General features: G+C 46.5%; 1 protein-coding gene across 1 annotated transcript in view; it reads right to left on the reverse strand.

Moving 5' to 3' along the window:
- Positions 1–5,703: 5,703 nt before the first annotated feature.
- LOC139171462 (solute carrier family 2, facilitated glucose transporter member 5-like) overlaps positions 5,704–20,293 on the reverse strand; it is a 28,942-nt gene continuing 14,352 nt past the window's right edge. The window contains exons 5-13 of the mRNA XM_070759707.1: positions 19,674–19,798; positions 17,512–17,664; positions 16,018–16,143; positions 15,658–15,851; positions 14,307–14,417; positions 9,533–9,634; positions 8,834–8,909; positions 7,243–7,370; positions 5,704–5,841 (exon numbers count right to left, since the gene is read on the reverse strand). Coding sequence (XP_070615808.1) covers positions 5,704–5,841; positions 7,243–7,370; positions 8,834–8,909; positions 9,533–9,634; positions 14,307–14,417; positions 15,658–15,851; positions 16,018–16,143; positions 17,512–17,664; positions 19,674–19,798 — 1,153 coding nt within the window. The remainder of the gene's footprint in view (positions 5,842–7,242; positions 7,371–8,833; positions 8,910–9,532; positions 9,635–14,306; positions 14,418–15,657; positions 15,852–16,017; positions 16,144–17,511; positions 17,665–19,673; positions 19,799–20,293) is intronic.

Genomic DNA, 20,293 nt, shown 5'->3' on the forward strand with positions numbered 1-20,293 from the left:
TTAGAAGTTAATAATTGCTTTACTTGGAAAAAGGCTTCACGTTCAGTTTTCCCCCAGGTCCAACGGGTTTCCTTCTGGAGTAAACGATGTAGAGGCTCTGCTACTGTTGCCTTCTGCTTCAAAAAAACGGAATAAAAATTAAGGAGGCCTAAAAATGCCTGCAGTTCATTCTTATCTTGTGGCTCTGGGGCTTCCCTAATGGCCCTCAGTTTCTCTGTTGTGGGGTGGATACCTTCTTTGTCCACTTTATATCCCAGGAATTCTATACTGTTGGTTCCCCAGACACATTTGTCAGGCTTGATCCTTAAGCCTTTATCCAGTAACCTCTTAAGTACTTCCCTTATTCTTTTGTTTACTTGTTCTTGGTTTTCCCCTGCAATTAAGATGTCATCAAAATATGGGATGGCCCCATTTACCCCTGACAATAGGCGTTCCATAATACTCTGGAATATCCCTGGGGCTATGCTTACCCCAAACTGTAACCTTGTGCATTTGAAAGCCCCCCTGTGTGTTACAATCGTTTGTGCGTTTGCTGTTTGTTCATCGACCGGAAGCTGCTGGTAAGCCTGCGCGAGGTCGATTTTTGCAAACCTTTTCCCTTCCCCCAGGGAGTGTAGGAGTTGTTGTACCACCGGGATGGGGTAGGGGTGATGTTGGAGAGCCTTATTAAGGGTGGATTTATAGTCAGCGTAAACCCTTAAAGAACCATCTGGCTTTAGAGGCGTAACTATGGGCGTTTCCCATGGCCCTTGTTCCACAGGGACCAAAATACCTTGGCTTATAAGTTTATCTAGCTGCAGGTCTAGCTTGGGGAGAAGCGGGAGGGGTACCCTGCGAGGTTTGAGCCGGACTGGTGGGACCTTGGGGTCAATAGAAAATGATATAGGGGGCCCCTTATACGATCCCAAGGTGGGGCTGAACACTTCAGGGAACTCTTGCACGAAGTTAGGCATATTATCACAGTTTACAGTACAAACACCAGAAATTTCAATCCCCAAAGGTTCCATCCAAGCCAAACCCAGGAGAGAGTGCTTAGCCCCTGTGACAATGAGCATGGGTAGGGTACATTTGACATTCTTGAATACAATAGGTACATTTGCTGTTCCCAGGACTGAGATTACCCCCCCTTGAAAATCTCTGATTACTAAAGAGGTTTGCCTTAGATCAGATTTAGACAGGTTAGGCATGTACAGTTTAAACTTCTCCCATGGCATAATGGTATACTTAGACCCTGTATCAAGCTCCATCGAGCATGGTTGGTTGTTAAGTAACAGCGAGATAACAATTTTGCCCCCTTTTTTGGTTGCCGTGTTATTCACGGAAAATTGAGTGTTACCTCTTGAGTAGTCGCGGTTAGCGGCTGAGTAGTTCCTTTGACCCGAATAGCGGAACGGTCGGTTTTCTCGCGGCTGGGGTGTTTGGTTTTGTGGCCGTTGGTGGCGCGGTGTGGAGAATGTTTCCTCTGGTGCCGATGCTCTGCATGCGATGGCGATGTGGCCTCGACGGTTGCAGCGGTGGCATGTGGCGTCCCGGAAGGGGCATCGATGGCGCTGGTGGTTCCCTCGGCAGCCGGCGCAGGGGGCTGGGGGGTGAGTAGCTCTGTGGTGTCTTGGCTGGTCTTGTACCAGGAAGCAGTTGTCCACGTTGTGAGCTGGTTGGCTGAGGTCGTCTGATCCCTCGGCGCGGGGAGACGCGGAGTCAATCTTGGCGATGAGTTCTCGCCTTCCGTGTTCTTTTAATTCCTTAGCCGCTGCGTCGGCGGCTTCTGCGGTTTGCGCTAGTTTAATCACGGTTTGTAGAGTCGGTTCGTCTTCGGTGAGGAGTTTGTTCCTCACCGTGGCGCTTCTCATGCCGAAAACCAAGGCATCAGTGAGGCGAGCTTCCGGGTCTTTAAACTTGCATTGTGCAAGTACCGTCCGAAGTCGCGTTGTAAACTGGTTGATTGATTCTGTTTCCTTCTGAGCCATCATGGAGAACTGATGCCGAAAAACCATGGCTGGTTTGGTCGGCTTGAAGTGGCTCGCTAGCTTGGCTTGTAGGACGTCCCAAGCGACGGTTCTTGCTGGCTGCGGGTCGGTGAGAGTCTGGGCAAGGCCACGGATTTCTGGGCCACAGTAATTTAAGAAAATAGCCCGTCTGCGATCGGCGTCGGCGTCCTGTATTCCTGCCGCCTCGAGGAAGATCTCGAAGGTAGCCAGGTATTCGTCCCAGGACGTTTTTTCGGGGTCGAAGAATTCTGGAGCCCGGCCGATCTGGACGTTGCTCATGTTGCACGCGAGGTTTCTTCCGTCCGTCGTCGCCAGTGAAGTAGACCCAGAGACAGGGTTCAAACAAATCGGTACTTTTTATTCAGCTCAGAGAACAAGTGACAGCTCAGCAAGGCAAGTGACAATTCAGCTAGTACCGACTGACTCTGCTTGGAGAAACCGCTTCTTTTATACTTTTGCGGCTCCCGCCAAAGCAAGAGCCAGCCGCGTCTCAGCCAATCAGGAGCGACTTCCTGCTTTAGCTCAGACAGCGCTGGAAGACGGAACAAACTATCTACAGGAAATACAAGGTAGCCATTTCAAGATACAACATCCCCCCTTTTCCTTCTGTCCTCCAGACTATACAGATTGAGTTCATTAAGTCTTTCCTGATACGTTTTATGCTTAAGACCTTCCACCATTCTTGTAGCCCGTCTTTGGACCCATTCAATTTTGTCAATATCTTTTTGTAGGTGAGGTCTCCAGAACTGAACAACTCCTCCAAGCTGACATGCACTTCTGTCTGTTTATTTAACCAAGCACAGACAGCTTCTGTTAACTTTAAATCAGAGGCCGAATCCATTCTGAACCCACGTAAACGCAAATTCCTCCTTCTCTGTCGGTCCTCTAAATTTGCGATTCTATCATTTATTTGTTTTATTTTTCCATCGTAATCCATCACTTGTTTCTCAAATTTCAGAATCTTTCCAGCAGAGGATTCCTCGTCCTTTTTAATTTGCTTTACTTCTGAATCCAGCTGTTCCATTTTAGTTTCTACTTTATTAAATCTCTGTTCAAATCCACTACAAATGTCCAGCAATTTATCCCTTTTTTTTTCAATGTTCGCTAAGCTGGAAACATCTTCTTTTTTCCCTCCCTCCGCCATTTTAAGATTTATTGTACTCACTTATCGCTTCCTTGTTCCTTGCTTGAAATCGTAAATCTTCAAATTCTCTTTGATGCCCGCAGATTCCTGTACCTCCTATTTTTTTCTAAGAATGATTTATAGTATTTTTAAGGGAGAGAAAACTCTTTACATTATATATTTATTCGGAGCCAGAGGTGAAAATGCCTAGAAACCAATTCGGCACATGCGCAATCCCGGGAAAGAGCAAAATTGAGTCAACTTGTAGTCAACAATGTCGTCTGGCGGGACCCAGGGGAAGAGCCTTCTCTGTGGCGGCCCCGACCCTCTGGAATCAACTCCCCCCCAGAGATTAGGATTGCCCCCAACCTCCTTGCCTTTCACAAACTCCTTAAAACCCACTTCTGTTGTCAGGCATGGGGAAATTGATTCCCCTGGGCCGTTCCCGCTTTACTTATGGTTTGTATGAGACGTATGATTGTTTTTTATATTAAGGATTTTAAATTGTTTTTAACTATTGGATTTGTATTGTTCTGTTGTTGTGAGCCGCCCCGAGTCTTCGGAGAGGGGCGGCATACAAATCTAATAAATGAATGAATGAAAGAATGGAATGAATGAATGAATCAATCAATCTTCCATCCTGCATATTCTGCTGAAATTAAGTGACAAGATCTGGGTTGGAAAAAATCCAAATGACCACTAGACCACTATTTTTGCAATCCAAGCAGACCTGTAGGCTTACCTTAAGAGAGCTAGTGTGCAACAGAAATAAAGTAAGATTGGTCCTCTTAGCTTTTTAAAAAAATATAAATGTTTGTAATGTTTGCAATATAAAGCAACTCTCCCCCCCCCCCCAGTTTGAATTGATACTGCCAAATCAAGCCCACATCTTAGCTTAGACAAAGTATTACTATAGTGACCAGGTTCATCCTTGGTTTTATGGTTGCAATTTTTAAACTTCCCAGTATCATGTCCTAAATTCTGGTTTATTCTGAAGGCTTCTATCCATGATTCTTTTTAGATTTCCAAGTACTGTAAATTTCTATTTCTAATTGTTTTGTACCTCTTTCAATTTTTTTAAAAAAAATCTTAACACTTAACTCAAATACAAAGATCATCTAGATTTGACTTACTTATCAAATTTCTGTACCATCAATCATTCTGGCATGCCTCTGAAGGCTTTTACATTTACAATTTAGACAAAATTTTTAATCAAGGAACGCCCGCCCCCCCGGTCAATGGTGTCACACTTTACCAATGTTAAAATCCGGTCAACTTAATTATGTATGTAAGTAATACTTATGGTATTATATAGAACTGTGTGTTCTAGAGGAGAGAAGTACTGTGTGACTATACTATAGACTTGCTGTGTGCTAAATCTATTTATAAATTTTATTTATTAATTGGACTTATATGCCACCCCTCTCCGTGGACTCGGGGCGGCTCACAACATTTCGATAAAAAAGATACAACATATAAAACATTTCTAAGACAATTAATAGAATATTGAATTTAAAAATTATCTTAAAACTAATCGTTAAAATCGAACAATCACATGCATAAATGTTGGTCTATATATTATGTATGTAAGCAATACTTATGATATTATATAGATCTGTGTGTTCTGCTGGAGAGAAAAATTGTAGAATTATATATCTATATAGAACTATGTGTTCCAAAGGGGAATATATCAGGCATACAAATCCAATCAATCAATCAATCAATCAATCAATCAATCAATAAATATCAGTTATCTGCTGTATGTATAGAACTGCATATTCTGATATCTGGTTTGTATATGATTGCTTGACTTGTATATGTATGATGTGAACTGTCTACTTACTACTATTGAATATATGTAAATAATATTTATACTCTATTTATTAATCTGGGTTATTGGCTGAATAACAACCATTGCCACCTATACTCTGTTTTAAGTTTAGGATTCTAACATTGGTTATAAGCCCAGTGTGGGATGCTAACAGTGGTACACCGTTTTTATTTTTGTACGCCAGGAGTTGGGCGGCCTATATATACATAATATTTATTAATAAATAATACAACTTAAAGTTCTAAAATGAATAATAATTAAAAAACAAAGCCAAACTGAAAGGAAGGGCAACACAACGGAAAATAGCCCAAGATCTTTATTGCTAGCAGTACTGAGGGCGCAAATGCCTGGGGGGGGGAAAAAAGATTTGGGCCGTGAAATCGCACAAATAGGCCCTCCTCGGTAGCCATTTTGGGAAAGGGCCCAAGGTACATCCAGCAGTCCCTAATGTGCAGGAGTGATCTTCCACAGAGATCTATTCTTAGTTCTTAGCGGGTTATCCCTGAAAAAAAAAAATCTGCCGAAGGAAGAGGCTTCAAATACGTAGGGCCAAATTTTTGGTTTGTATATCCTGGTGGAACGGAAGAGCTGAGATTCAGGGGGGAAAGGGCACCTACAAGTAATTTCTCCACCTCCCTCCTCCTCAAAAAATAAACAGTGGACGACACCCATGGAAAGGCCGTAACAAGGCATCCCGGGAGGCCGCTGTTTATAAACCGGCCGTCGTTTCTTTTAAATAGATGTAGCTGTATTCTTTGGTTTCACTGTTGTTCTTTTGAGGCAAACTGGACCTGTAGAAAAGTTTTGCCCTTGGTTTCGGGGAGCATTTTGAAAAGATAAATGAAGGTAGCTGCGCTGACAGGCCAGTAGGCCAGTAGAGCGTAAGACCCCAGGAGTGCCTATGAAGGGAGCAAAATGACATGAGAGGTTTTAAAAAACAAAAGAAAAAAACTCAACAATATTTCAAAACTCGCTTCCTGTTGGCCAGGCTGAAATTCAGCTTCTGCCCACATCAATTAAAAAAAAAAAAAAATCTCATCTCGATAGCAAACCCAACAATTGAATGAATTGGCTCGGATCAATCCCATCCGAGGATGTAACTCCCTCACATATTCTCCTTTCCACACTACAATTCCCAGCTCACAACCTCTCTCTGGGGTAAATCTGGTTTGTATCCAAGCCCACAAATCGGTGCAACCCAGAATCGTGACTCTGAAGGTCTCGGAGAAGATTTTGGACAGCGGAAGGCCCTGAAGGTCTTCTGAAGGATCTTGTAAAAGTGCAGCCAACCCAAGGTTGGTATTCACTTCCTTTCTCTAGTGGTTCACAAAGGTGAATGCATGCGCCCCTCCCATGCATGTGCGCCAGGGGTGGATTCCTCTTATCTCCGTACTGGTGCACTGCATGTGCATTGTAACATTTAATGCGTATGCGCCAGAGCATCCCCTCACACAATTTTGCTTCCACACATGCACCAAAGCAAAAATAATCAGCGAAAATCACACACACATGAGTGTCCCATCATGCTATTTTGCTTCCAGACGTATGCAGAAGCAAAAAAATTTCACTGAAAATCGCATGCGGGTGAGCGTCCCCTCGTGCGATTTTGCTTCTGCACATGCACAGAAGCAAAAAAAAAAAAGTTGAAATTTTTTTTTTTTTAAATTTTAAAAATGGTGCCGCGTATGGATCGGCAAAACAGCACCGGAGCTATCACGGGCAAATTGCGCAACCGGTGGGCCACTATCGGACTACCATAACGGTTGCACACCTGTAGGAACCCACCTCCGGTGTACGCAACATTCCACGCACATGCTTTTCTCGTGCACTCGGCTTATATAGGTACCCGCACTTCAAAATGTGCCTAAATAGGATGGTATAGTGCCAGGGTGGGTGAGCAGGCCCACGTACAAATAATTCCCTCAACACTGTCAAAGTTTTACTAAGTCTGCACTTCTATTTCTACTAGTTTTTTCTCATCATTCCTATCACCGTTTTCCTCCCACTTAGGACTGTATGACTGTAACTTGCTGCTTTATCAATATTGATTGCTTCTTCATTGCTTATTTGACCCCTATGACAATCATTAAGTGTTATACCACATGACTCTTGACTCTTTTTCTTTTATGTACACTGAGAGCATCTCCACCAAAGACAAATTCCTTGTGTGTCCAATCAAACTTGACCAATAAAGAATTCTATTCTGCTCTGCTCTGCTCTATACTGAAAGAGTCCAAACAGGCAGAATATCACCTCTGAAACCACCTACCTCACCCACTCTGGTTTGTATGAGGACTCACCTCCAGCTTGGCCTGGGCACTAACAGACACAATGAGCGCAAGCCACATGGCAGTGCATCCCACGGTAAAAGCCAAGGAGCGGGATGACTGCAGGAAAAGTTCTCCCAGGATGACCAAACGGATCGAAGCTGGAGAAGAAAGGAAGGGAATGGAAGGACTTGACAAGGGTGGGATAGAGTCTCCTGCCTTCAGCCTTCAGGGGGGTTAGACTAGAACAGTGATGGTGAACCTATGGAATGGGTGCCACAGCTGGCATGTGGAGCCATATCTGCTGGCACGTGAGCTGTTGCCCTAGGTCAGCTCCAAAGGGCATGTGTGTGCCAGCCAACTGATTTTTGGCTTTCACAGAAGTTCTGGGAGGGCATTTTTGGCTTCCAGAGACCCTCCGAGGGACGGGGAGGACATTTTTACACTCCCCCTGGCTCCAGGGAAGCATTTGGAGCCTCAGGAAGGTGAAACACGAGCCTACTGGGCCCACCAGAAGTTGGGAAAGGGGCCGTTTCTGGCCTCCAGAGGGCCTCCAGGAGGCGGGGGAAGCTGTTTTCACCCTCCCCGGGCATTGAATGATGGGTGTGGGCAGGGGTGGGCAGCAGGCAGGACAGGATGGAATGCAGTTGCACTGGCGGAAATGAAGCTGCCTGCCCAGATCCAGCTGACTGGTGACAGTCACTTCTGGGATTACCGGTCTCGACTGGGCTCTCCATTTTTTTCCCTGCTGCGGCATCTGCGCTTCTCGCTTTTTTCCTCTTTCCTCCTTCCTGGCCTTGGACAAGCTTCCCTCTCTCCTGCCTGGCTCCCCTCCAGCCTCACACAGCCACCTCCGAAGGCCAGGAAGGAGGAAAGAGGAAAAAAGTGAGGAACCTGCAGCAGCAGCAGCAGGGAGAAAAGGATAGCTGAGCTGAGCCGCGCCAAAGAGGTCTGGGCTGTGGTCTTTTTCCATTTGCAAAGCCCTCACTTTACCTGCAGCTGAGATGAAAAGGCATAATAAGGCAATAATAACCATGTAACTTTCCCTCGGCTTTCCGATATTTTTAACCCCCCCCCCTTCTCCTCCTCCTTGGAAAGGGGCAGGGAGACCAGCACCAGCAGGAGTTGCCTTTTCGTCCCCCCTCTTTTCTCAACAGCTGATCGGCAACCGTTCGCCTAGCTACCCAGCCTGAGGTAGAGGGCAACCCAGGAAGGAGAGCGTGGGAAACGCGAAGCATGTTGTTACCCCAGAGAGTGACACTGGTAAGGTTGTAAGTCAAGGACTTAACAGTTCACTTGAAGGATGATAATTATTCAAGCCACTCCCACCTGGTCACATGGCCAGCAAGCCACACCCACAAAATAAGCCACATCCAGAGTGTGGAAGTAAAAATTTTGGCAGCCCATTACTGGATGTGGGTTACTTGTGCGCGTGCCATAGCATGCACGCACTATCTTTCAGCACCCGAGGGGAAAAAAGGTTCGCCGTCAATGGACGAGAAGCTCTACCAGGTCCCTTCCAGCAAAACCGGGTCTTGTTCATTTGCTGGGGTTTTTGTTGCAGTCACCATGGCCGCTTGAGGTTTCTAGCGAAGTTTCGGCGTCGTTCAGCCTGTTCGCCTACCTGGTCCTATTATGTGTCCGATTAAAAAGATAGTAATGAAAAGCAGGCTGGAGACAGTCATTACGAAATTATGGCCCTGTGGAAAGAAAGCGAGAAGAGGAGACGTGGGAGGGTGACCTCCTTCTTCCTGCGCCAGCACCCAGCTTTCTCTAAGCTTTAGGTGCTCCCACCAGCCACGCCCTCCCAGCAAAGATAAAATTGGGGTGGTGGGGGCTGTCATGGGGGGGGAATGCCGTCCAGGAAGTGGAAATGGCCCGGGAATGGCATGACGGACAGATTGTTCAAACCACTCCCACCTGGTCACATGGCCAGCAAGCCACTCCTACCCAGTCATATGTCCATCAGGCCACACCCACAATATAAGCCCCACCCACAGTGTGGCAATAAAGATTTTGGCATCCCATTACTGGGTGTGGGTTATTTGAAAATCACCAGGGTTTTTTTGCTTCTGTGCATACACGGAAGCAAAAACACTAGCGAAAATTGCCGAAATCTCATTTTCACTCGCGAGATTTCATTGATTTTTTGGGGCCGTTTTTTGCTTCTGCACATGAGCCAAAATCTCACACGGGAGCGTGCACATCTGTGCCGGCCACCAAAGACAAAGTAGCGAGGTAAGCGGCTGCCCGCCGCTGGGTGGGGGGCTCAGGAAGAAGAGCAAGGGGGAACTTCCCTGCTGGAAGCGGCGCATGGTCAAACCTGGAATTCCAGCGTGAAGGTTAAAAGAATACAGGTCATGCTACAGATCATATAACCCGTGATTAGAGGGATTCGCCGGCCCCACGTGTCAACCACACTGATCTGGGGGGGGAAATCAAGGAGACAGAGATATGGTGGGAGAGGGATCTCAAGAACAAGGCAATGGAGATCAGAGCCCTAGATTCTGGAGTGGTTGGCTGGTTCTCAGCACCTTGTGGTAGCTTTTGCCCACGGCAGACCAAAAAACAAAGCAAAACCCTACAACCCACAACACCCCACCCCCCATAATTATCCATTCTTCAGGATCGACTGCCACTAGAAATTGACAGGTCTTTATATATATGTCACAGGTTTCTGCTAAATTTGAAAACTAAGAGAGACTAGGATAGATCGATTTCGGCTTCTTTCTTTCTTTCTTTGTTTATTTATTTATTTGTTTGTTTGTTTGTTTACTTATTTGTTTATTTATTTATTGAATTTGTATGCAACCCCTCTCCGTAGACTTGGGGTGGCTAACAACGATAAAAACAGCATGTAACAATCCAATCCAATACTAAAATAACTAAAAAAACCCTTATTATAAAAACCAAATGCAGTGATCCCCCGTTTATTGCGTCCCCAACCATTGCGAACAGGGTACTTCGCTATTTTTCAACCCGGAACTCAAAATACCATCTACGCATGCGTGCCCGTGGGCACGCATGCGTAGATGGCAACCGGGAGATCAGCTGCTGGGCGCCTTCCCTGAGTCTTCCCCCTCTTGCTGGCGTCAGCGAGGAGTTTCCCCACCGCCCACGCAAACTCCTCGCTGCCGCCCGCCCTTCGCCCGCCCACGCCGTTCATTCTCGGCGCTTTCGAGCTGAGTCCGGGAGCGAATTCGCTCCCGGACTCAGCTCGAAAGCGGCGAGAATGAACGGCGTGGACAAGCCGTTCCTTGCCGTTCGTTCTCGGCGCTTTCGAGCTGAGTCCGGGAGCGAATTCGCTCCCGGATTCAGCTCGAAAGCGGCGAGAATGAACGGCGTGGACAAGCCGTTCCTTGCCGTTCGTTCTCGGCGCTTTCGAGCTGAGTCCGGGAGCGAATTCGCTCCCGGATTCAGCTCGAAAGCGGCGAGAATGAACGGCGTGGACAAGCCGTTCCTTGCCGTTCGTTCTCGGCGCTTTCGAGCTGAGTCCGGGAGCGAATTCGCTCCCGGATTCAGCTCGAAAGCGGCGAGAATGAACGGCGTGGACAAGCCGTTCCTTGCCGTTCGTTCTCGGCGCTTTCGAGCTGAGTCCGGGAGCGAATTTGCTCCCGGACTCAGCTCGAAAGCGGCGAGAATGAACGGCGTGGACAAGCCGTTCCTTGCCGCTTGCTATCGGCGCTTTTGAGCTGAGTCCGGGAGCGAATTCGCTCCCGGACTCAGCTCGAAAGCGCCGAGAGCCAGCGCCCCCCGGACCCCCAACCCGGGTTTGGGGGGCTGCTAGGAAGCCCTCCATGCCGGCGGCAAACAGCCGCGCCGCCCCCAATCTTCGGCTCCTCGCTAGCGCTGTGGGAGTAAAAACACCATCTGCACATGCGCAGATGGTGTTTTTACTTCCGCAGCGCTACTTCGCGAAAACCCGCTCGTTGCGGGGGGTCCTGGAACGGAACCCTCGCAACGAGCGGGGGATCACTGTATACATACAGACATATCATGCGTAAATTGTAAAGGCCTAGGGGGAAAGAATATCTCAGTTCCCCCATGCCTGTCGGCAGAGGTGGGTTCTGACCTCATCAGCTAGCCATACCCTCACTGGGCTTTGAACTTGCAGCCTTTGCCTTGTAAGGCAGAGAATTAACCTCTAGGGTACAGGATCTCATCCTTTCATCTTTATACCAGGGAAGTGTTATATGTTTGCTCTGTCGAATCACCCTGGTATACCCAACATGGGAGGAGCTTAATGCTTCCTTTTATTTATTTATTTATTTATTTATTTATGTGTTTGTTTGTTTGTTTGTTTGTTTGTTTGTTTGATTGATTTGTATGCCACCCCTCTACGTAGACTCGGCCCAACGCAGGGCCATTTCCAAGGCAGTTAATTAATTTATTCATAGCCGACAAACTATATTCTATATGTGTCACATGTTTTTACTGAATTTGAAAATTAAGGCAGACTAGGATAGATCTAATGTTCTGGCCTCTTAATTAAGGTCCCCTCTTAATTAACTGGCTTGGAAATGGCCCTGGGCTGGGCCGAGAGACAAAAGGAAGCATTAAGCTCCTCCCATATTTGGGTACACCAGGGTGATTCAACAGAAATACACACACACACACACACACACACACACGCACACATACACACACATGTATGTATGCATACATGCATACACATATACAGTGATACCTCTACTTAAGAACTTTTCTAGATAAGAACCAGGTATTCAATTTTTTTTTGCCTCTTCTCAATAACCATTTTCTACTTAAGAACCCAAGTCCAGAAAAATTTCCCAGGAAATTTGAGAGCGGCATGAAGGCCCAGCCAGTTTCCTGCCATTCCCCCTTTAATCCTGGCCATCTCGGGCTTTTCTGGGCTGCCAGAGGAGCCTTTCGGTAGCCCTTAAGGAGGCTTTGGCAGCCCAGAGTGAACGAAGCATTTTCCTTTCTCTGGGCACTTGATGAGGGAATAAACCACTTCTCTGTGGTGACTCCCTCGCGCTGCCTCCCACTCACCCAGCACGAGGTTGCCTCCCGGAGCGTTTGGGTGGGAAAGGCAAAAGGGGGTGCTTCGCCCCATCTGGATCAACTTGTCTTTAGCCAAACCAAGTCACCACAGTGAAGGAAAGGTGCCGGCTACAAAGCGAGCGAGAGGAGGGGGGAGCCCTTCAGCATGGGAAGAAAGGGGAAGCAGGTAGCAGCAGCAGCCACCTTTCGGTCAAAAGAGTGGGAGGTTCCCCCCTCTTGCCCACCTAGGTTTCTCTCTTCCGTTGCCAGCCGAAGCGCCTGTTCGTGCGTTGCTGGCATTTTCCCTCGCCTCCCCTCACTGGGATTCAAAGCAGCACCGGCAAAAATGAAGGGAATCCCAGCGAGGGGAGCCTCAGGGGATTACCAGCAATGCAAGAACAGGCATTTCAGCTGGCAACGGAAGTCTGGAGGTGGGGTTTCCCAGCGAGGGGAGGCTCAGGGGAATCCCAGCACTTCAGCTGGCAACGGAAGTCCGGAGGCGGGGCATCCCAGTGGCGGTGGCTCAGGTTCATAACCTGAAAATAGTTCGGAAGAAGAAGCAAAAAAATCTTAAACACCGGGTTCATATCTCGAAAAGTTTGTTAGTAGACGGGTTCATAAGAAGAGATAACACCGTATATTTGCACGAGCGTCCTCACACAAGATTTCGCTTCCTGCACATGCACAGTGGGCAAATCTCACACTGGGGCACATCAGAGGCATGCAGATGTGCACACATCCCAGAAATATCTACAAGATGCCTACCCTTGGTTCCATCATATTGTCATTTTATATTTTCATTAATATTTACATTAACCATATTTGAAAGTTTACTTGTTCTTTCTGATTCCTTGCCAATTGTAGAATTTTTCCCACACTATCTAACACACTCTTTCTTCAGGGTTTTGTAACTTTAACATCAATTTTGTCATTTCTGCACAAACCATTATTTTTTTTAATTATCATATTCTCCATGTGTGTGGGGGGGGGGGGGCTTTTAGGTTTCCATAATTGTGCGAAGGCTATTCTAGCAGCGGTCAAAATGTGTATAAAGAATGAGATATTGATTTTCTTTGGTCCTTTGTCCTCTAAAAATCCCTAATAAATGTAACTCTGGTTTGAATTCAGTTTTAAAGTCTATCATTTCTTGTATCTATACTTTTACCATATTCCAATCGGTTTGCCCGAAGTGGTAGAATATCACCACTGGTTGTCTCTATTTCTTTATCCTCCAAATAAACACACACACACACACATTCTCTCTCTCTCTATCGGTTTGCCTGAACTGGCAGAATACCATGACTGGTTGTCTCTATTTTTTTATCCTCCAAATAAACACACACACACACACATACTATCGGTTTGCCCGAACTGGCAGAATACCACCACTGGTTGTCTCTATTTCTTTATCCTCCAAATAAACACACACACACACACACACACACACACACTCTATCGGTTTGCCCGAACTGGCAGAATACCATGACTGGTTGTCTCTATTTTTTTATCCTCCAAATAAACACACACACACACACACACACACTCTCTCTCTCTCTCTCTCTCTATCGGTTTGCCCGAACCGATAGAATACCACCACTGGTTGTCTCTATCCTCCAAATAAACACACACACACACACACACACACACACACTCTCTCTCTCTCTCTCTCTCTATCGGTTTGCCCGAACCGATAGAATACCACCACTGGTTGTCTCTATCCTCCAAATAAACACACACACACACACACACACACACACTCTATCGGTTTGCCCGAACTGGCAGAATACCATAACTGGTTGTCTCTATTTTTTATCCTCCAAATAAACACACACACACACACACTCTCTCTCTCTCTCTCTCTCTCTCTCTCTATCGGTTTGCCCGAACCGGTAGAATACCACCACTGGTTGTCTCTACCTAACAGAGCCATTCCTCCAAATAAAAACCCTTATTTTCTGTTCTTCAGACTCGTTCACAGATCAAAAAGTTTGGATTTATTTCGTTTTATTATTAATGTAGGGGGTTGGGGGAGAAATACAACACTTTGCCCTGAGTTTTCGCTGTGAAGTCAGCTGGAAAAGCGAGCCGCTTACCATGTAGACCGTTGCGACGAGAAGGACTGCCTGAATGTTTATAGTAATGATGTCCTTGACATCGTTGGTTAACCCCATTGCCTTGGAGACTCCCTCGACATAACTGAACATCTGTGTCCATGTGAAAAAGAGAAGTTGTGATGAAGATGACACTGTTCATGACAAAGACAACTGGTCAAAAGATTTCGTAATCTGATATTCTTTTTGGCTGTTATGACTATTACGTCTATGAACTGGATTGTTTATTGGACTGTGCTATTTCTTGAAGTAAAGTTTAGTTCAAGTTAGAGTATGTGTTTGTGGCTGAATAATGACTATTCTCATAAACATTTCTGGGTGCATATCCCAGTCATTCAAGGGTTACTTTATGCCAGTAGTGGGTTGCTACCAGAACGGTAAAGGATGCAATTCAAAGTGTTGGTTATGACCTATAGAGCCCTACATGCCATTGGACCAAAATATCTCTGAGACTGCCTTCTGCCGCACGAATCCCAGCAGCCGATTATGTCCCACAGAGTTGGCCTTCTCCAGGTCCCGTCGACCAAACAATCAGGGGAAGAGCCTTCTCTGTGGTGGCCCCGGCCCTCTGGAATCAACTCCCTCCAGAGATTCGAACAGCCCCCACCCTTCTCGCCTTCCGTAAAATGCTGAAGACCGACCTTTGTCGCCAAGCCTGGGGATAATTACCACCTTCTCCCCACTTTTTTATTATGCTTTCAGCCTTACTGTATGATGGATTAGGTTGAATGTGTATGATTGTATAGTTAGGGATTTTACTATGTTATTAATGTTTTTTAAATTGATTTAATTTTCTACTTTTGGATTTGTAATGTATTGTATCACTGTTCTGTTGTGAGCCGCCCCGAGTCTTCAGAGAGGGGCGGCATACAAATCTAATAAACTATAACTATAACTCTGTTGGTAGCAAAAATTGAGCTGCACACAGTTGCAAAAAAAAAAATCGCCAAAATCTCATGCGCATTCATGTCCCCCTTGCAAGACTTTGTTACCTGTTCCTGCTTTGTGCGTACATTGACACAAACCCTGGAATCCAGGGGCCCTTTTCCTCCCCCCTCTTTTCTCAACAGCTGATCGGCACCTGTCCGCCTCGCTACCCAGCCTGAGGCAGGGGGCGACCCAGGAAGGAGAGCGCGGGAAACGCAAAGCAAATTGTCACCCCAGAGAGCGACACTGGTGAGGTTGTAAGTTGATGATCGTTCAAGCCACTCCCATCTGGTCACATGGCCAGCAAGCCACTTCAACCCAGTCACATGACCACCAAGCCACACCCACAAAATAAGCCACACCCACAGTGTGGCAGTAAAAATTTTGACTGCCCATTACTGCCTACCCCACTAACGCCAGAAAGCTGACTTCCAGCCAACAAAACGGTGATGGTGATTATGGGCCGCCGGAATTTCTCAACACTTAAAAATTTCCTGAGTGTCATCTTTTTCTCGTTGGCCATGACTTCGTAAAAATCTTCTTCCTGGAGTTCCCGGATCTCGTTCCCTATGTCCTCTTGAGTCCTCAGACTTTTTAAAACTGGTTGGAAAGAGGGAAGGCTGTGAGAATGGGGGCAGAGGCAAAGAATAAATTTTCATCATATAACAAGGGCAAAAAGAGTATCGACTCTTTGCGATTTCCAGCCGGGGAGTTCATATTTGCGATCCAGCCGGGAGGCTTTTGCTAATGACCGGAATCTATTTACCTTCTCTTGCCTTGATTTCGTCCTTCTTCTGGATTAAAATAAACCGAGGACTTTCTGGACAATTCAAGAGGAGCAAAAGAGAAGTGGTAGAAAGGACACATGGTATAGCAGCCATGTACGAGAAACCTGTGAAGGAAGGGGGAGAGGGAAAATAAAGGCCTTTTGGATGGAGAACTTCAAGCTCTGGTGAAATCAAAGGATTTAGGATAATTTTTAATTTTTATTTAATTTTTTATTTTAATTAATTTTTACTTAATTATTAATTAATTTTTAATTAGTTTTAATTTTTAATATTTTTAATTTTGTTCAATTGACTTTTAAGCCGCCCAACTGCTTGTGGACTCTGAGCAGCCTATAAAGGTCCATCGCAAATTTAGGTTCTCTACAAGAATCTAACCTACTAATGCTCAAGAGAAATGCATAGGCGATAAGACAGCCGTTCAAGATGGGCTAGACCAGGGGTAAAATCCAGCAGGTTCTGACAGGTTCTAGAGACTCGGCAGTGGAAATTTTGAGTAGTTTGGAGAACCAGCAAATACCAGAGTGGAGCGGGAATGGAGATTTTGCAATAGCCTTCCCCCAGAGGTTGGGAGGGAATGGAGATTTTGCAGTATCCTTCCCTTGCCATGCTCACCAAGCCACATCACACCCACCAAGCCACACCCACAGAACCAGTAGTTTTTTTGAAAAATTGGATTTCACCACAGGGCTAGACTTAGATCTTTTCTGGGCATGCAGGAACTTGTGACTTATGACCAGGAGTGGGCAGCAGGCAGGATGGGGCAGAACGCAGTTCCACCAGTGGAAATTTATTTATTTATTTATAGGATTTGCATGCCGCCCATCTTTGCATGCCGCCCATCTCCGAGGACTCGGGGTGGCTCACAACATAAATGAAGCTGTGTGCCCAACTCCAGCTGACCATCCCACCCTCCCATCCTCCTCCTCCTCAGAAAGCGGCAGGGAGACCAGCACCGGCAGGAGTTGCAGGGGGCCCACTTCCTCCCCCCATCTTTCCTCAACACCTAATTGTCACCCGTTCGCCTCGCTACCCAGCCTGAGGCAGGGGGCGACCCAGGAAGGGGAGCACAGGAGAGGCGAAGCAAATTGTGACCCCAGAGAGTGACACTGGTGAGGTTGTAAGTCGAGGACTTAACAGTTCACTTGAACGATGATGATCGTTCAAGCCACTCCCACCTGGTCACATGGCCACTAAGCCACTCCTACCCAGTCACATGACCATCAAGCCACACTCACAAAATAAGCCACACCCACAGTGTGGCAGTAAACATTTTGGCTGTCCATTACTACTTATGATGCATTTGATCCCTAACTCAGCCTGGTCATCTTCTACATTCTGCTGTTTTTTAGAAGCTATGCCTGACTTGGGCAGAAGGGTGCTAGTGGGGTCAGGATTTGCAGACTGCTACGAGGGAATTAACTATGGCTCTTGCAAAGATTTGTTGCAATGGCGATTCTAGTCCACGCACGTACCTTCTTTGTGCCCCAAAAACACCGGAAGGTTTAGCACATTGTAGAAAAATATGCCGAGGCTGAAGAAGAAGGCTGAGGTTGAAGTCATCGCCCCTCTTACGGGGGTGGGAGAGATCTCTAAGAGGTACAGCGGATCAATGCAGGAAAAGATCCCTAAGTTGAACAAGGAAATTGAACAGAGTTGAGGGATCTTGTGGCCTGTCAGCCACTGGCCTCTCCAGCGGCTGAATCAGATGACAAGGAGGCAAGGATCAGCATCAAGGCAACTTGAGAGCTCCGAGGGGGAAGAGGGAATGGAGCTGACACAGAGAGAGAGAGACAGAACCTGAGTCGTGTGTCAGTCCTCAGGTGGAGAATCAACAGCCTCCAGGTCTGGAGGTGGCTGGTGAGGAAGAGGAAGAACTTCTGGGTCCTGTGCCTGATATGCAGATGGATGCACAGAAGGCAGAGGAGAGAAGAGCAGTGGAAATCTATGGGCTAGTCCTTGGTACAGAAGAGCTCGGGGAATAGAGGACAGGGGGCAGAGATGAATAGATGGGGCAGACAACTGGTCATCTCCCAGCCGGATGGACTTGTTAGCCTGTGATGAGAAAGGATCTTTTTGCCGGGGTTGACAGCGTTCCTAATAAAGGAATCATTGATTTAAAAACAGAGGGAATAATAATAATAATAATAATAATAATAATAATAATAATAATAATAATAACAACAACAACAACAACAACAACAACAATAATTTATTAGATTTGTATGCCGCCCCTCTTTGAGAACTCGGAACGGCTTACAACAAGAATACACAATGTACAAATCTAATGTTAAAAAACAATTAAAAACCCTTATTGTAAAAAACAATCACACAACCTAACAGATCATATATAAAAAACCATAGTAGCTAAGGGGTATATCAGTTTCCCCATGCCTGGCAACATAGGTGGGTTTTCAGGAGCTTTCGAAAGGCAAGGAGGGTGGAGGCAGTCCTAATCTTTGGGGGGAGTTGATTCTAGAGGGCCGGGGCCACCACAGAGAAGGCTCTTCCCCTGGGTCCCGCCAGACGGCATTGTTTAGTCAATGGGACTCGGAGAAGGCCAACTCTGTGGGACCTAATCAATTGCTGGAATTTGTGCAGCAGAAGGCGGTCCCGAAGATATTCTGGTCTGATGCCATGTAGGGCTTTATAGGTCATAACCAACACTTTGAATTGTGACCGGAAACTGATTGACAGTGTTGACGAGACATGGGCATATCTGGGAAAGCCCATGATTGTTCTCGCGGCCGCATTCTGCACAATCTGAAGTTTCCGAACACTTTTCAAAGGTAGCCCCATGTAGAGGCATGTTTGCAGAGCTGGGTCAGAACAGGTCTGCATGATCTACTATTAGCTTCACTGCTGAAGAGCCAGATCTCAAAGAAAAGCAGCCAGCCTCTTCAGCACCCCTAAATGGCCATGGCAAATGTCAACAAACCTCTTTGGTCTCACACGGCAAACGAGCAGCAATTAGCTTTCAATTAAGGCTCAGACACAGGGTTTTGAAATGAAATTGTCTATTGTACAAAGGAATATCCATCGGCTGCCAAAGTTCAAAGTGGGTGGCAGAACGGATAAGCGAGGTTTCCAAAGCAAAGCTTTCAAAGCAAAATTACTCACAGGCTTCTTATCTTTATGTGGCCCAGTACTGCAGAAAGATATGTTTGTACGAAAGGCAAATACTCTTCACGTGCTCTTTTCCTTCGAAGGATCAAATGCTGATTTCCTGCAAAGGGAACCTCCCAATCTCCTCCCCTCATATACATGCTGGGATTATAGACTGTGCACCACTGTGCTCAAGTCCTCCTTCTGAGTCTCCATAACTGCTCTTGCCTCTCCAGCATCCGTCTCACTCTTGCGTCCAGGATAGGACCCCTCATCTCCTCTTCCTCATCAGACCCAGTCAAAGCCCCAGTTGGGGATTCTACAGCCTCTGCGGGACCCTCACACCCTATTTCTCCCTCCTCCTCACTGTCCGACAGCCACACAGGCTGACCATGCCTAGACAGACCCTGTTTCATGTGGCTTGAAGTCTGTTGTCAAAGGACCTGTCTGTGATCCAACCACAACAAAACCAATCCCGGCGCCCGATTCCCAGAGGAAGATAATCCCTCAAACGTCCTGGAGGTCAACTCACCTGCAGTGATCCCAGCCAGTAGGTTGGCAACGATGGCGAATTTGAGAAGTTGGATGGCATTGGCAATGCAGAAAAACCCCAAGGCGAATAAAACAAAGATGTTATTCAACACCAAGAGACACTTTCTGCAGAAAGGTAAAAAAAAAAAGTGTGTGGGGGGAAGGGAGAAGCAGGTACAAAAAGGTATCGGCAATCTCAGGTAGTGTTTGACTTACAAGCAGTTCATTTACTGGCCATTTGAAGTTACAAAGTAATTGCAAAAGAAGAAGACTCAGCCTATTTTTCAGAGTATAACACGCACCCTTTTCCTTTAAAAGAGGGGGAAACGTTGATGTGTCTTATACACTGAATACAACCATTTTTGGCCACTGAAAGCCCCACCCACCCTCCGCATCCCATTTTTGGCAAAAAATAAATAAATGGGCCCAGTTTTTGCAAAGAAGGAGTGCATTGAGAGTTTGGGAGGCCTGCAGCATGTTTTCGCCTTCCTCCCAGCTCCCAGGACCTCTCTGTGGGCCTCCCAAACTTTCTGCCCTGCCAGTTTTTTGGAAAAATGGGCTGTTTTTAGCTAAACCTGAGGCATTTTTGCCTCCTCCCCCCCCCCCCAGCTCCCAGGAGCA

The sequence above is a fragment of the Erythrolamprus reginae genome, chromosome 8, assembly GCF_031021105.1.
Source record: "Erythrolamprus reginae isolate rEryReg1 chromosome 8, rEryReg1.hap1, whole genome shotgun sequence".
Classification (NCBI taxonomy): Eukaryota; Metazoa; Chordata; class Lepidosauria; order Squamata; family Dipsadidae; genus Erythrolamprus; species Erythrolamprus reginae.